Source organism: Sebastes umbrosus, chromosome 15 (assembly GCF_015220745.1).
Source record: "Sebastes umbrosus isolate fSebUmb1 chromosome 15, fSebUmb1.pri, whole genome shotgun sequence".
NCBI lineage: Eukaryota > Metazoa > Chordata > Actinopteri > Perciformes > Sebastidae > Sebastes > Sebastes umbrosus.
The window spans coordinates 20,474,915-20,493,847 of NC_051283.1; the positions used below are offsets into that span (position 1 = coordinate 20,474,915).

Genomic DNA, 18,933 nt, shown 5'->3' on the forward strand with positions numbered 1-18,933 from the left:
TCTTGAAAAAAACACAGGAATGCACTACAACAGATGAAATCCAATCAAAGACAAAGACCACTAGAGACCATTTTGCGATGGGATCACACCGGCCGTGATCGGGCCGGGGTTGTAAAGTGGGGGAAAAAAAGGGATGGTATCAAATGCAACACAGAAAACAACATAAATAAAAGGACAACATGAAATGCAAGTATTTTAAAATAGTAGATGAACATCAGTGAAAATACAATTACCCGCCCCATCAAGTAGCCAGGATTCCTAAGAAATTATTTGTCATTGGCTTGGATCACTGCTGAATAAGCGCCAAAGACAGCAGTCAGGTGTTTTTATTGTCTCTACAGAACCTGGCCAATGTTTTCAATGTGATACCTTCAAATAGGCCTGGGGAACACATAATTTATAAAGGAAAAGAAGACTGACAACAGATTACGGCCAATCAAACAGAAACAGCTGTGGCTGATTCCCAGTCTGCTAAGTGCTAACAGTGCTAATAGAATTCACATTGGTGGAAGTCTGTCGTCAAGATCACCTCCAAAGAGAAAGTCCCTTTGTTCCCGGCCTCTCACATTAAAGGTCACATTGTGCTTCAAGTTCCTCTTTGATAATAGCAAACTTCTTTGGTTTTGATTTGAACCGACTACAGTTATTACTGTAATTGCTGATATACGGTCATAAAGTTGGACTTTAAAGTATTTAGTATGCTACCTGCGCAGCTGTTTTAATGTCATTTCAATGTGTCTCTTTCTTCCGTGATCATCATCATTCTGATAAGATAGATAAATAAAGGTTGTTTACAGAGAAGGGGGATAGATACAGTAATGTTTACAGAGTGACTTTTTGTCAATATCAAGCTTCAGGAGTTTCCGTGGGGACAAAGAGGACAAATATCAGCTGATGCTACTGTGTATACACAGAAAGAGAATAGATGCCACTCATTAATAGGGCTGGGCAATATAGCGATATTATATCGAAATCATTATATCCACATTACTGACGATTATTTATCAAAATTGTGTCAATATTTTTTGAAAGCACCAATGGTCAACCTTACAATATCATCACAATATCCATATCAAGGTATTTGATTCTGTATTTTCTCCATATCGCTGCAGCCCTACTCATTACATAGCATGCACTTACATGCAAACCTGCATCGATACTTGCACTGACAAAGACACATGTGAAAGCAAGTATCAGTTGTTGATCTCCAATCTTCGCACTGAACCTAACTACAAAATCAATTTCATTTATTTTCCAACAAGCTCCTCCTGGTGCTGTAAAAGGGGGAAACATGGACCCATCTCATCCACTGTATATAGAGACGGTCCCAGATGCTTTTAATGGGGAAAGGGCTTTCAGTAATGAAGACTAACTGATGGGCTTGGAAAATGTAGTGTATAACTTCCCCACCTCCAATAAGGTTCATGACAAGTTAATGAGCCCAAAGTGACGTCGAATTTGTCTGGCCACCAGTCAAAATGCTACATATTTAATTTACAAGGATATGAAACAGAGAAACACTGAAAAATCCTCACATTTAAGAAGCTATAACCTGCAAATATTTGACCCTTTTACTTTATAAATGTCATACATGACTAACCAATATCAAAAATGCCATTGATTATTTCATTTCTGCTCTTGCTCCCACCATACTATACAGAAGCCAAACACAGAATACACCATCAGTATCCACCTTCACCCAGCCAGTAACATCCTTTATGCCCCTAGAACAGACTGACTTCTTTAAGAGACCTCGGTCCATGCTAACTCTATACGTCACAAAGTCTCTGCTGATTTTCCAGCACACATCCACGAGCTGCAATGACACATTGTGCCGCCCACGCTATACCATTCAACCTAATTCCAGAGGTGCTGTACTGTGTTGAGATGGGAGGACTTTGTAGGTCACTGTAGGAAACTAACATCACTGTCATTTCCCTGGAGCCGTCTGGAGATGAAGCATGCTTTCTGATATCCAACTGAAAAAACAGGCACACTGCGGATATGAGGGGATGCACCTGGATAGGGAACAAAGCCTAGGCAGACTCTGGCATTCAAACAATGCTAAATTGGTACTACTGAGTCTAGTGTAGCATAGTTCATGTCAAGAAAACATTCTCCAGACAATTACAACATCGCCAGCAGCCTGCACCATTTACAGGATGAAAGAATCCACGGGACCAGGCTGTTTATACCAGATTCTGACCCTGTCATCAGGATGCCTCAAAAGGAACTTAATATTTCAAACTAGGGAACATTTATCCACTCCTTGGGGGGTTCAGTTTGGCTGATATTATGCCAAGTGTTGTTTCATCTTCATGTTTGACAGGAGTGGAACCATGGACTGACTTTTGTAGCACATCCACTTTTTTTTTCATCCACAGTTTCTGCAATGTCCCTTTTTCTGACATCTCTGATGAACAAGACACTCTTACCCACAGGAGTGCTTTGTTTTCTTTCCAGGTGGGAAGCCATTAAAGTCTTAAATTAGGCGCCTTGTGCCTTCTAAAGTATACTTTCACAGTGAGTGCCTCACTGTTTGTGAACACAGAGTTCTTACTAACACGGACAATAAGGTTGATATGAAATATTTGTTAATGTGTATATGTCAGGCGCTGTCATTTCTTAAATTATTATTTTTCCCTGTGTATTTTCTACTATAATACAATGCATGGGGGAAGAAGGAGAGGGGAAAATTAAACAGGCTGCTTACCGCTCTGGAAGTTAACTATACTGTTCAAGGTTTTGACTCCCTAAGTTGGTAGAAAACCAAAAGCTATAGAAGAAAACTCTGTAAATCGTGTCAGTTTAGCATCTTCAGTTATTCGCAACACCAGGGCAAGTTGGTATAAGTCTTGCTCCAGGCTGTACGTCTGGATGTCGCTGCTCTCCTCTCAGTTCAACCATATTATAAGCCTGGCTGCTGAAAAAAGATCCAAGATATGAGAAAAATCACACTGACCTCAGTATGCTGTATGAGAGATAATTCAGCAAGTAAATAACTACACAGCAGTATCTCACATGAGCCAAGACCCTCATGTCTGGTCAAACTAAATCACACACTACCACATCACCCCCCAAAGGCCAACAGTCTAACTCTGAGCAATATATTTTGGTCGTAAATACTCTTAAGAAAGTGATTTCTCACAGTAGTTTTGTAGGTTTTGTATTTGCTCCCAGTTCAAAATGAAAGCTTGACACCAATTTTCTGAATGGCGTTATGCTTCCTAAAACGTGTTACAAATTGACGTGATTAAATTGAATGTGTGTCTCTCATAGATGATATCTGTACTAGTTGAGTGCAAAGTGCAGATTTTGATGACAAAATACAATAATTTTATAGGACAAACAAATCAGAAGATAACTTGTCTTTAGGCAAAACATTTTGGAAAAACACGTACGCTTACTCGCAAATTAATCGCAAATTTTTTATCTGTTCAAAATGTACCTTAAAGGGAGATTTGTCTAGTATTTAATACTCTTATCAATATGGGAGTGGATAAATATGCTTGCTTTATACAAATGTTTTGTTGCTTGTCCAAAACGACATGTGATTATCATAAATGTCTGTAAAGGGGAGACTCCTGGGTACCCATAGAACCCATTTTCATTCACATATCTTGAGGTCAGAGGTCAAGGGACCCCTTTGAAAATGGCAATGACAGTTTGTCCTTGTGACAAGCTAGTAATTCCTTAGGATTTTCTAGTTTCATATGATACCAGTATCTTCACTCTAACTTTAAAGCTGAGCCGGCTACGACCTCCGAAAGATCAATTGCGTTAAGGCGTTAAAGAAATTAGTGGCGTTAAAACAAATTTGCATTAACGTGCTATAGTGTTAACTTTGACAGCCCTAATATTACCGGTGATTAATGACGATCAACTTACTTTATGTGGTCCACTTTTGCATGTATGTTGTCTTGTACTATATTTACAAATGCACTGTCATTTTGGCCAGGAGATTTCAAACTCAAGGCTGTATTGAAGGTCAAATAAAAACGAAGTAAAATAAATTAAATCAAATATAAAAGTTTGCTTCCGACCTTTGTTTTATTCTCCTTATCGGCCTGTCTTTGAGGATTAATAGTGTTTTGCCTTTATTTAATGTCTAGATCATGGAAAGTGAATAATAACACCATCCGGCCATTTTTCAAAGAATGATCAAATATGGCATTTCGGACGAATAGGAAAATTACTTTTCAATTGAATAAGTGCAATGAAATGTGACCAGGAGAGCACGATCAGTTACCAACAAGAGATATTGGTGGAAATGTGTCAGTTGTTGAGCAGCAGCACTCAACTTCTGTGCTTCTTTTAACATGTTTACCACTGTACACACACATATATACATGCACACCTATACACACAAGGGTACAAATGAGCAAGCATGATGGTACGCACCTGCATAGACACACTAACACTTTTCTAAAAGCAGTTCCCTAGCTGTTATTACTTCCAAATCAATTACACACGCACACACACTAATATCCCTGACCATATAAGATTCAAATTGGTTACAGCAACAGCAATGGTTTATCAATACCCTAATTTACCCAACAGTCGATAAGCAGCACTCGCAATAAAATATTGTTATGAGTGTACCATCTGAAAACACATGATAAAAATGATAGAAAGCCATGGAGGGCTGTTAAAAGACCAAAAAAAATAGCACAGATCAATTAATTCATCTCTGAAATACGAGGCCCATGCAGATGGATGAACATGTGCACGCCCACACACACACACACATCATACGTCAAGATTTTATTCATTTTTTTCCATGGAAAATACTTCAAGAACAAGAGATAAAAACTGTACTTTATATCTGTAATAACATTTTCATTTTATTACCTGTTCTTACTCGAGTTCGAAACTTATTTTTATTACTTGTTCTAACTTTTTATTACTGTACTCCAAGTGTGGTTAAATTGTTCAATAAACTCAGCCGCTACGTGGTTACACTACCTTTGCAGAAATGCCAGGTCAGAAAATGTCAACTGAATCCTTTCCTTTTTTTTCAAACACCACAATCACACGTCACCACCAGCACGAGTCCAGTGGAGCTCTATTGTACCTCTATCATACTGTTTACCACATGTTTTCCTGCTGCAGACTGTGGGTTCTTTTATGCTCTAACGCTCTACTTTCGTTTGGATATGTCAACTTTAACCTACCTGCATTTGTGCCGTGAAATAATGGATATTCACATACCGTATTTTTAATTTTTCATTTTTCAAGCCACCCGGTCGAAACCTCAATATCCACCCCTGAAATTTGTAGTACGATATGTACATATTTTTAATTTTCATCATCCGGATGATTGTATGTCTCTTACAACTGGAAACATGTCTCGTACCCTCCTGCAATTTAACACTGAACCGTGAATCATCTCTCCACTGCGTTTCCGAAATTGTTCGAAAACATGAAATATTGAATTGGACGCTGATAAACGGACAGCTCTGCCACTTTCACATCATCCCGTTTCTCAGCAACACAATGACTGCGACACACGCACGTATGAATTAATTAAATAACTGTGACTCACCAAATGGTTGGTGGTTCAGATCCCTCAACTTCCAGGAAGTCGTACTTCTCCTCTGTCTGGAAGTCTGTAAAGATGACAGAGATGGTGTCTCCAGGTTCGGCCAATAGGATCCATGTACAGTCGGCCTGGTTACCATAGTTGCCGGGGTAACCGGGACTGGTCACCACCCCACTGCCGCCCCTCACAGTGCCCCCACATGTGTCCTCAGCTGTCAATCAAATCAGAGTGACAAATAGAAAACCTGGGTTAGGGAGTGGAGGAGGGACCGAGGGGCGGACTTTTTTTTTTGTTAATTAAATTAAATTTCTTGCTTTTTGGATGAATTATTTTGAATTTAACGGCTATATAAGATGGGGCGGATCAATTTCCAAATGTATTAATTCAATTTATTACCAAATTAGCAATTAAGATCAAATTCTTAAACGCCTCAAATCGATTACAGGTCAGCCAGCCCAACTCCCCACCTCTCTCCCTCTATGAGGTACCTTCATTTGAGTATATTAAAGGTACACTCTTGGCTCATTATGTTATATTGTGGCTTGAATGTTAGAAATGGATGACTTTCTAATGACACATAAACTGTCAAGTCATATTAGCAAACCATATTGTGAAAATATGGAGCTTACATCACACTTCAGATATGAAGTAGATATGAAAAAAGCATATACATGGTCATAGTTCTCTACCATTAAGCCAGTAGATTTTGGAGAATGATGCGGTTTTATTTTAGCCAGTTAGAATCGGGGGATGGGGGGTTGGGAGGTTGGGGGTCTAAGGGTTAGGCTGCAGTTCCTGTCACACTCAGAGCTGCTGTCCTCTCCTCCAATAACAAGGTAAGTTGTCCAATCACAGATTTCTGCTCTCGTCTCCTCCAATCACCACCAAGGAACTTTTAGATTCAGTTGTTTCCCAATTGGCTGGTGTCAGTGAATCAATTTGTTTCAGAACATATAGACTAGATGTGATAGTAAATTTGCCAAATTTCCTCTAATTGTTGATCACATCTGATTGATAGTATTATTCATAATTGAGTAGTAGTACTGATTATTGGATAACAGATAAAGACACATGGATTGCGCTGTGCACACGGCATAAATTATACACATATAATTTATACAGACTCACTCACGGAGAAAAAACATACCACATTGTACCTTGTTGTGTCACTGGGACATTGGTTGTACGGCAAGATATTGAAGAGGGCTGGGCTCAATTCGCTTTCTCCAAAACACGGCGTGGATCGATGAATGTTTTGTTCCCAATCGGTTGAAATACATCTTTTAAAAAAAGGTATTTATAGAAAAGCAAATTGAGCCCAGCCGAGTATCCGCTGCCCCAGTGATGAAAGATACAACGTTGAACCTTTTTTTCTGAGAGCGTTCAAGTCTGACTGAAAACATGGTATAAATTATACCTGTATAATTTATAGTTATACATAAAAGAGGCAATACTGTATGTAACACACTCTTACAGCAGACGTGCATTTTCCTACACACCAGTGAGTGCAATTTGGGATGATTTATAGAACTCTGCAACACATCACATGTTGATATCATCAGCATTTAAGAGAAGACGGAGAAACACCCATGTGTGTGTTGTCCTTAAACTGCACTCACTGATAAGATGGAAAAGACACATCCTTTATAAGAGTGTAGACAGGCGCTGTCAGGTATACATGCACCATCCTTTAGGCTCACCCAGGCGGTGCTGCCTCGAGGGGATGCATGTACAGATGACAGCGATAAGGTAGGGGACCAAGCCAGACTCCACCCACAGAGGAGGGGTACAGAGAATGACTGTGGTCCGAGACTCACATCGAGCAAACAGACGATAACCAATAGGAATGAATAGAAACATATTAGAAAAGATATTAGAAATCGGACAGAACAGAGTGCACTGAGTAGAGACAGGAAATACATGGAGGATAACGGGGGGAACATAAATAGATAGGAACAAACGGAGACAAACAGAACTAGAGTGAAACAAATAATATAGAACCAGATTGGAATAGGCAAAGGGTTGGTACAAACTGTATCAGATAGGAAACAAGAAAACAGGATGAAACAAAATAGGTGGTTTGAAATGATTTTTAAAGGGATAGTTTGGGTGTTTTTGAAGTGGCGTTTTATGAGGTGCTTATCCATAGTCAGTGCATCACTTACAGTAAATGACAGTCGGCATGCCACCGACACTGGAGCAAAGCAATATTTAACATATTTATAATATATAACATGTTTTTAGCCACCTAAAAAAATCAATATCCGTTTAAGTGCACGCTATATTTAGGATATTTTCACCACTTTACCTTGCCGTCAGACAGCCCTTTCTGAGAGGGAACTGAACTAAAAGTGAAACTTATCCATGCTCTCTTTAAAGCCACCAGACTCCGCTGACAAAAACAGTGCAGATAAGTTTCACTTTCAGTTCACTTCCCCATCAGAAAATATTCTAAATATAGCGTACACTTAAACTGATATAGATTTTTTTTTAGGTGGGACTTTCTTTTAGGTGGCTAAAATACGTTTTGTTGCTGCCCCCGTCCACAGCAGTACATTGCTTTGCTTCCATGTGGGTACTCCTGTCTTGTTTCCCCAAGCTGGAGGTGTGCCCATCGTCATCTACTGTAAGTATTACACTGACTATGAAGAAGTTCCTCATACAATCCCACTTCAAAACATCCAAACTATCCCTTTAAGATAGAGTGAGCCTTGTTTCAATAGATCAGAGCGTGAAGTTGGGAACAATACAAGCTTTTTATTTGTTTTCACCTTAGTAGGAATGATGCTCGTGTCAAAATGTGTTGACACCAGCTGGTGACAAAGACGTGCATTGTCCCAAACTACAGGTGCTGATGTATTGAAAATGAAGTAGAGAAATGCATTATTTATACAACAATTCATTGATTCAAAACAGATTCATATAGGCAGCTGAGTCAGTCCGACAGACAGGCAGGCAGGCAGGCAGGCACTAACAGACAGGCCATTCAGTTATCCAGACAGACATTCCTTCCACAGCTAGACAGTCAAGGAGATTCGTATAAATGACCCAACACCCTGAACCAAGCCCTGCTGAGACCCCATCACATTTGCAGAAGAGCAATGATGCAGTTGTGTGTGTGTGTGTGTGTGTGTGTGTCCACAGCTTGGGAGAGGGTGCTGCTTTCAGGATGACAGCTGTCACAGGTTTATCCACAGGACGTGGAAACGCAAGCACTGGTGGACACGCACCCGCATGCACACACATATATACGCATTTAAACACACACACACACACACACATGCACCCCTCTTCCAGTCCTCCAGCTTACTGATGTGCCAGTGACACTTGACAGACAGGTGGAACGGCCTCAAGGTGCACTGATGTGTGGCTCTTATTAAAGAAGAGGAAATGAACTTGTGAAATAAAAAAAACAGATTACTAAACTAGTGAGCAGCGCTCTTATGTGCAGTGGACCTTTGGTGAACTTGACATTATGATGTTGTAGCATCAAGGGCTTTCAGCCATGATGTACTGGATTTGTGTCACTCAAAATGCATTACTGTGACCTATAGCATAAAACAATTTTTTTAATCATTACTTTTTTCGAAATATCCGACTTGAATACTGATGTAGATCTTGGAGGAAACCTGGGAGCCATGTGAGGACTCCATGTGATAATTTTAGATGACACATGATGCAATTAGGATCCTCACTTATTCCGATGTGTGTCATCTAGTAACGGCGGGGCTGTGCAGAGACCGCTTCAGGAGCAGCTGCTCTAATAAAAAGTGACATTTGTTGGGTGTTCACGGGGGGAGGGGTGGGGGAGAAGACCACGTACCTATAGCCAACACTGATTACCTTCTGTTAAATATGCGTGCATCAGACATGACACTGAACCAGTCAACTCTCCATGTCGCACCTGCTAATTCTGGATATCGCTCGCCCCTGCTCCATCAATCATGATGGGACATCTGTGTGACAGTGTTAAATATTACTGTGTCTACCTCACATCATTTTCTGCTTCCATCGCTTCTTTTTTTTACAGCAGCTGTTAAAATGAATATGTCACTATTAAGACAATCTCACCATTAAAAGCAGGTGACAGTGAATACTGTTCCATATTGTTATTTTTCTGCGATGATTCAAACATACTGTAGCTTGCTTTTTAAGCGTAGCATATTGAATAAAATGATATGAGTCAGAAAATGGAATTTCATTACATACGTGTCTGATCAGCTTACAGCCGAAATCTTTAAATCCAATAAGCATTTAAATTAATCTGAGGCTGACAACTACGGAGCACCGAGGTCATTGAAGCCACATCCAACGCATAAGTGGAGATTGCTTCAAAATGAGACACAAAATGAAAGTTATTGATTATAAAATCATTACGAGATGACTGATAGCGACGTGACTGACATTTGGTGAATAACCCTGTTCAGTCAAGGTTGAACCTAAACCTGTGTGCATTGGCTAGATTCAAGATACTGTATTATGGATTAGGGTTATCCAAAAATCTCCCAGTTAGAACAGCAAATTAAAACTTTAAAGCACTGTTATTTGGTTATTCTAGGTTACAAACTTTTGTTTTTCATATCTACATCTTGTCCATGCATCCATCCATTGTACATACGTTTACATGTAGTTAAGAATCTCTAACATTGGCATTCATTTTGATGGACTTGTGGCGGTCTGCACCTCGCTGTGGGTGTGTTCTCAAAGTTAGAAATTGTTGGGTTATGCATGTACTTAGATGTGCTAGGCCTACTAGCACCTCAAAGGTGACATTACTACGTAAGTCACTTTACATTGGTGTCACGATCTTCATGGACACATTACGTTAGATATGGTCGCGGTTTTGTGTAGATTTTGGTGGTCTCTTTGGACACAAGTGGTAGTGTTTCCAAGCACCAGAGTACCTTTTGAAAACCTCCAATTTTACCGCAGCAGCAGCGTCTCACAAATCTGACTTGCGCCATCCTGGTTGTAGTTCCCCCATGCCTCCCTTCCCTCCAGCGGGCCCAGCAATACGGCCTGGGCCTACAGTAGCGTGGTGTTGTTGTTGGCTCCCAGAGGGGACCAGCGGAGCAGTGAGATGAAGCTCTGCTCCTGGCCAGAGGAAGAGCCGCCGCAGCCAGGCGAAGAGCTTCTCCAACCTCCCGCCGGAGCTCCGAGGCCCCGCTGGAGTTCTGAGCTGAGGGAGTTTCTCGTGAACCTGCATGAATTTGTCCGATTTTGTTATATTATCTCTGCATTACACATGGACAAACACCTATTACATGTGAAAGATTTAGAAAACCAGAAGATAAATGAGCATAAGGGGGAAAATCTATAGGTAGTGAGGACTATCTGTTCTGCTCTGTTTCGTTTTCTGCTTTCTATTTCAGACAGCAACCTGGGGAGGCTGAACTCATGCCCATGCCCCAGCGCACTGACCCACAGGAGGAAGGAAAGTGTGTGTGGAGGGAGGGCGCTATATGTTAGTATTGAGTGTGACTGTATGTGTTGTGAGAGGTAGTGTTGACCATGTTGCCTTCATTTCTTATCACATCAGTGAGCTGGTGTTGCCCTTTTTTGCCTTTCCATCCCTCGCTCTGTCTAGATGTTGTTGTAGCACCACTTCTCTTTGCTTCCCTACTGGTCTCTGCTCGGTCCGCCCCTCCTCTACACCATTTCTCTATCAAGATTATTTTTATAGTAAAACAGCACATATTCTCCTCTACTCCTCCTCCCTCCCTCTGTTCTCCCCTCCATGCTTCCTTTTCTCTTCCTCATTCATCCTTGCCTCTCTCACCCTCCCACTTCTCCTTCCTCATCATCATCCCCCCCCCCTCCTAACTCTCCCCATCTCACCCTCCCTTTGCTCATTCTCTCTCATGGCCCGGGGTGCTTTGATCACTCGTTCTTAGCCTCCTTATCCTGCCTCCCCTCTCTCGCATCCGTTCATCCTCTCTTCCCCACTGTGCTGTCATCAATATCGCAGTCATCTGAGGATTCCTTCTTTATCCTTCTCCGTCTCGCTGTGTCTTTCTTTAAGATCTTACTCTCTCCGCATTTCACTCTCCGTCCCTCTCTCTCTCTCTCTCTCTCTTTCTGCTGATTGATTTTATGTTTAATGGCTTTACTGGCCTCATCCCTTTCTCTCTCTCTCTTCCCCACTCGCAGTTTCTTCCCCCTCTTCCTTTCCCCCTCTATCCCATAACTCCATTCCTTCCCTGCATCACTTTGATAGGCAGATCACTATCACTATCAGATCCGTACACACACATACACACACACGCACGCATACACACACACATACAGACTTCAATCACAGAAGACCCAGTGTGCTGTCAGCCTCTAAGGATTATGGGCCATCTACATCATCCTCTCCTCTCCTCTCTCTTCAGGCTGTATCCATCCATCCCTCCTGCTCTCTTATCTACATCCACCCACCCATCCATCAACCTCTTGCCCCCATATGCTGTGAAGCTGAATATATATAGCTAGCACTCTCCCTCATCACTCCCCTCCATACCTTTAATACCTCAGTTTACCTGCCATGAATGACTGAATAAGACAGGAGGAAGACTTTTAAAACATGTGCACACAAATGATCCAGCATATTATTATATTATTCCTCATAATAAATTTCCTTCCCTGGTCTGAGGAGTTACTGGGCAACTCATCAAGCTTCCTTCTGCAGCTGCTGCCTGAAAGCACAGAGGGTGCAATTTCACTTGTGGTCTCAATGTCACTTTCACCATCCAGTCATGCCAGGATGCATTAAGTAACAGTTCTGTATGCATAACAATGGGATCTTATAGACAGATCCATCAGATCCGCAAAACTAGTGCTGGCATCAGTGGCATTGTGGAAACAGAAGTCAACTTAGCTTTTAGATGCAGTCCAGCAATAATGTGCATACAAGCGATTAAAAAAAAAAAAGGCAGGGTATAGGCTGAAATGTTATTGTGATCCATATAATCTGATTTTATGGATCAGATTGCAGAGAAATTACTATATTTTATACTACTATATGTCTATATATACAACCTATACTTTATGTGAGCCCGTAACATGTGCCCTCCCTTTGAAGCACAAAGTCCTCCAAATTATACACACACACACACAAATTGTAAATGCCCTATGCCGATACATAGAAGCATCTTCTGATATGACGCCCCTATTGACAGGACACCATCATCTGTCAATGTCTTTAACTTTTACTAAAATTAACACTTTTTTTCTGCTATGGTTAAGGTTTGGTTAGGCTTAGGGCAGAGGTGTGGACTCGAGTCACAAATTTGATGACTTTAGACTCGACTTAACAAAATCAAAAAAGACTTGCAACTCTACTTGGACTTTAACATCAATGACTCGTGATTTCACTTAGACTTGAGCCTTTTGACTTGGAAAATTCCTGATACTTTCCCCGAAGCCCAAAGATTAAAAAAAGTATGTTATTTAAAAAGTGTGCCATGAATCAAATCCATCATTTCCTCAAACGACTATCGTTATTCATTCCCAGCAAGTTGACACTTCATTCCCCAGATCTTTTATTTTTTATGATTATGTTCAGTCCTACTTATTTTAACACACTTGTTTTAACAAATAAATACACATTTTAAAAAGCAGATTGTGTCTTTATAACCGTGTCACACTATATCCTCCTTCACGCTCACTGTCATAATTTCTACTGCCACTAGAGGGCTTTGTCACTTGGACGTGAATGTATAGTTTGGGGATATTTGCTGAAACAACTGATGCTGTGGGTTTTCATGGGAGGACAGTCTCCATTGGAGGCTCACATGGTGTTCTGTTCAACCTTTATCTCCTTTCCAACATCTCCTCTGTTCAGGAAAGTTGCCATTTAGTGTATATCCACTACTGATATTCTGGCTTTTACGATATAATGGTCTGTTTTAATCAGTTGAATTAGTCTGCCCATTTGCTCTATATGTTTGTATTTCATTTTCATATACAAAAGTAGGGCCACTATTTGCCTTTCTTGATGCTTCAGCCCTGCACCGTGTGTAACAGGATATTGGACTGTTCTTCCAGGGTATAGCCTGCAGTTCACTGAAGCACAAATGAAACAGAAATACACCATAAGAACTTCCAGGGAAGACAGCTGACTTAATCTAGTTGTTCAGGAAATTACGTTTCAGTAGTGTGTATGGAAAATGATGCATCAAGAGAACAGTGTTTGCACCATCTGGTCTTGTAAAATGGTCTCTTATTCCTTGGCTGCTATTCGACCATGCAGCAGACATGTGGACTAAAGGCATCCTTCCTTTTGCCAAATGTAAACCCATCTGGACGCGGAATAAATCATGATATATGACTTAACTTTTTCCACAAGTACATGTTTTAATCTCTTCAGACCCGGAATGTGCCATTGTATCATTGCAGCCCTATCATAAATACCGGCTTTGTGAAGATCAGGGTGGACTATTTTTTTTTCAGATTTACTCAGATGTTGATTCAATTCAGGGGTTGTTTTTAAAGCTGTTTTGTTGGGTTGAATCTATCCTGTTTAGATTGTCTATGTCCCTGCCTGTGAGCTTCAACTTGTGACCACTGTCTGCTGATGTAGGAGGCCCCCCTCAGGTATTCAGGTATATCAAATGTTTTGTGACTTTGCTGACACATTTTTCAGAGGAAATTCACAAAAGCGTCAGAACACATTTAAAGCAGACAAATACCCACATTCAACTTAGTGTGACTCATCTCTGTAGCTGCCCTTGTAACTGTGATTTATTAACTTCAAATGCAGTCCTTTCTATGTGCCGTTCCCATCATTCTTTTTTTCCCCCCTCGCATATTGCTATCATGTGTTTCTATCACTCTTTTAAACCTTGTTATAAACATATTGGTTGCCCTCTTCTGCCTGCCAGCATTACATTTTAGACAGTCATAGTGTTTAGGGCGCACACACACACACACACACACACACAACTAGTAACCACGCTGACCTTCAGCTCATCCCACCATCTGTCCACAAATCAAAGAACAGATGTTGTCTGCCAGTCAACTAACAGCCCAACATTTAGACCAATTAGGGCAGAAGAGTGATTCAATGGTAGATCACCAGAAGGAGACATGGAGTGAGTAGACATTGATGGATAGATAGATCGCTATCATGATTATTTTTTCCTACACTAGCCTCATGACCCTGACACATATAGTGAGACACAATTTGATTCTCATTATACTGTGATTCTTCGCTTCCCATTATTGATGCCATTTGGCCCTCACTACTGACCCCCCTTAACTTATGTCAGGAGGTGACAAAACCAGATTTAAATACCGTGGCTATTGCTTGGCTAATACTGACAAAAAAACACTGTAATAATATTAAGGTGATACTCTGTTTATCCTACTGCTCGCTTGCCTTGACAGATGACAAGGTGGACTGCATTACATAGGGTTGCTACACATGTTCCATTTCAAAATTCCATACTTCAAATACTCAAATTTCAGGTAGATTTTCAGACCACTTTTGACTTTGTGACTCGGGGAAGATGCTGTGACAAGATTTTACACAGTTTGCATCCAGCTGTCTTTTCCCAATGGAATTGTTACTAACCAGGCTTTGTATTTGAGATTGTCAAGCCAGCCCTCGGAAAACTGGTTGTTATTGTTGCTTTGTGTTGTTATGCGTTGTTATGAAGCTGTGTTATGTGTTATGAAGATGTGTTGTTATGTGTTGTTTTGAAGCCATGTGTTATGTGTTGTTATGTGTTGTTATGAAGCTATCTGCTGTCATGAATTGTTATGAAGCTGTGTTGTTATGAAGCCATGTGTTATATGTTATTATGAAGCTGTGTTGTTATGTGTTGTTATGAAGCCATGTGTTATATGTTGTTATGAAGCTGTGTTGTTATGAAGCCATGTGTTATATGTTGTTATGAAGCTGTGTTGTTATGAAGCCATGTGTTATATGTTGTTATGAAGCTGTGTTGTTATGTGTTGTTATGAAGCCATGTGTTATATGTTGTTATGAAGCTGTGTTGTTATGAAGCCATGTGTTATATGTTATTATGAAGCTGTGTTGTTATGTGTTGTTATGAAGCCATGTGTTATATGTTGTTATGAAGCTGTGTTGTTATGAAGCCATGTGTTATATGTTGTTATGAAGCTGTGTTGTTATGAAGCCATGTGTTATATGTTGTTATGAAGCTATGTTGTTATGTGTTGTTATGAAGCCATGTGTTATATGTTGTTATGAAGCTGTGTTGTTATGAAGCCATGTGTTATATGTTGTTATGAAGCTGTGTTGTTATGAAGCCATGTGTTATATGTTGTTATGAAGCTGTGTTGTTATGAAGCCATGTGTTATATGTTGTTATGAAGCTGTGTTGTTATGTGTTGTTATGAAGCCATGTGTTATATGTTGTTATGAAGCTGTGTTGTTATGTGTTGTTATGAAGCTGTGTTGTTATGTGTTGTTATGAAGCCATGTGTTATATGTTGTTATGAAGCTGTGTTGTTATGTGTTGTTATGAAGCCATGTGTTATATGTTGTTATGAAGCTGTGTTGTTATGTGTTGTTATGAAGCCATGTGTTATATGTTGTTATGAAGCTGTGTTGTTATGTGTTGTTATGAAGCCATGTGTTATATGTTGTTATGAAGCTGTGTTGTTATGTGTTGTTATGAAGCCATGTGTTATATGTTGTTATGAAGCTGTGTTGTTATGTGTTGTTATGAAGCCATGTGTTATATGTTGTTATGAAGCTGTGTTGTTATGTGTTGTTATGAAGCAATGTGTTATGTGTTGTAATGAAGCTGTGTTGTTATGTACTGTTATGAAGCTACAGTATGTGTTGTTATGAAGCTGTATTGTTATGAAGCCATGTGTTATGTGTTGTTATGAAGCTGTGTTGTTATGTATTGTTATGAAGCTATGTGGTGTCATGAGTTGTTATGGAGGTATCTCCAAGACATGTTAAACTGAGTGACAAATCAAATGGAATGCAACAGAAATGGACAAAAGTATACACAAGTTGAGAGTAAACAAAAAAAAGACTCTCCGTCTCTCTCGCTGTCTGACTCCAGAGCAGTATTGAGATAGATGAGTTTAGCATCCCTGTTTTCTCATTTGGTCATTAAACAGAGTTTCTAAATTATCAACCGTAACGACAAACTCCTAAAGTTGTGATTTATAAGTATTACCTCTCATTCCGTCACCCTCCCCCGTCTCTCTTTTATTCTCTGAGAGTGGGTGGGTCAGACTGTGTGTCTCTTCATGTGCATGTTTGACAGTGTGTGTGTGTGTGTGTTTGTGTGTGTGTTCACCTGTGTCCGTCCCTGATTTTGCGTCTGTCTCTTTGAATGCACTTTCATTCGTGTGTGTGTGTGGGAGAGACACAGAGTGAGAGAGAGAGACCCTGGGTGTTGGTGGGTGTTAAATGTCATCCCTGACATCTTAAACAAATAGCTGCATACTGAGAGTTTAACGCATCGCAGCTCTGACAAAATACATTCAACTCTTGTCTCTCCTGCCCTTCTTTACTTCTCAATCCTTCCCTCTCCTGTGCGGACACACAAACACACACACAAGAACATTTTAAAAACTACACTTAGTTGCCAGTTTATTCGGTAAACCGAGCTAAAAATAGAGAGGTGTGTCTGTTATTTAGCCTACCCTCACTGATATAAATGGGTCGGACAAAATATAAGAAACACTATCACAATACAGTGATTCATGTTCCTGCCGACTGCGGAGGGCTATAATGCAAATGTGTACTTCAGTCAGAGACACTTATGTCAAGGACTTAGCCATCCAACACATAATGGTACAGGTTCAAAGATGGTTGAAAACATACATGAATAATTGAGCTTATAGACAACAATACCGGAGCTTAAATCACATGAGTTTGTGGCGGTGGGTGGAGTTCTATAAGCAAGCAATGCTGGCATCATAGTAGTGATAGTAGTATAGGGAGAACTGACACTTACAAGGGCTGCCATGTACACTTGTATGAATGTGACGGGATGCTATTTAGTCAGCAACTAGCCAAACAGATGTTACATCAACAAGCCAGTGATACTGAGAATGAATGAGACAGGTGACGCCCAACAGCCGACATGAGCGCCACTTGAGTCACATGAGTGCTCTGCCTGAACTGACGCAAAGCATGCAAGCTATATGACGGCAGTAATGCACCAAGGAATGTAGCAATGCACAAGCAAAAGGCAGGGAATAAGATGTCTTAACGGTGTACACAACAGGTTTCAAAGTATCCCACATGTATGTTAGGTCTCAAGGACAACATACACAAAGCTATGGTGAGATACACTGAATGCGGACAAAACTGTTTGTTTGCAAGAGAAGTCCACATTGTACCTTCAGCATTCATTGTGTGTGAATAATGAAGGCAGGTAATATAATTGTTCTATTAGATAAGCCATGTACAAGAAGAGAGGCATAAAATGATAAAATGAAAAGAAAAGATGACACTTTGAAAAGTGATGTGTCTTTCTAAAAAGAGAGTTATTAGATTACTGTCACCGAGTACCGTCACAATAATAAGGTACTGTCACAAGAGATTTGATAGCAAAATGTCACATGTCTCTAGTGATGACAGTCTCTCAGAAATGCTTATGAGACAAAACTTAAAATGGCCTCCTTCAAACAGTTTCTGACAAGCCATCTATGGTCTGTACGGGGAAATGCAACATGAGTCGTGACACAGATCAACCACAACCATAAAGTCAGACACTAGTTTCTTTATCTAGTGGATATTTAGCCCTACTTAATCAATTTATACACGGAGACATGCTGATCAATATCAGTCAAGAAAAAGTCAGCAAGCTGGTCACATGTACAAACCACCACCAAGCCACATTACACCTTCACAATGTATATAGATGACCTTATTTTTTGCTTTCCATAATCAATACTTGGGCATGTAAATGCAAATCGATACAGGAAGTAACAGGTTATGCTGCAAGATTTCAAGAGCAAAAAGGTGTCTATGTTTACATCTAGTCTTGCCGTCAATAATTTGAACTATGCTAAATCTCACTTTGCTTGAGTGAAGATACTGGCATCATATGAAACTAGAAAACCTAGGCTAAATAATGCTGCAACTTACAATACATTTTGGCAAGGATAAACTGACATGTCCATTTTCAAAGGGGTTCCTTGACCGCGCTGTGTCGTACGGTGAGTTTACAAAGTTGACCCAATCGCAGAGTAACAGGCAGGACAGGTATTTAGAAATAAAAGCGAGCTTTAATAGAGCTGAAAAATCCAAAACAACAAAAGGCAGGGAAGGGAACCAAGTACCAAAAGAACAAATAGAAACAAACAACAAAAAACCCAAACAGAGGACCAAAACCAAAAATCACAAACCAGGGAAACACGAGGAACACCAGGATCAGAGCAGGAGGAAACAAGGAACACGGAGGACAAGG

The 18,933-nt window shown here is 40.3% G+C and overlaps 1 protein-coding gene across 3 annotated transcripts in view; it reads right to left on the reverse strand.

Moving 5' to 3' along the window:
- Window positions 1–18,933, reverse strand: part of LOC119502743 (CUB and sushi domain-containing protein 3-like) — a 407,722-nt gene that overhangs the window by 198,843 nt on the left and 189,946 nt on the right. For 2 of the 3 annotated variants that reach the window (XM_037793919.1, XM_037793918.1), the window contains exon 5: window positions 5,546–5,753. In XM_037793919.1, coding sequence (XP_037649847.1) covers window positions 5,546–5,753 — 208 coding nt within the window. The remainder of the gene's footprint in view (window positions 1–5,545; window positions 5,754–18,933) is intronic. The other variant, XM_037793920.1, reaches the window with a different exon arrangement.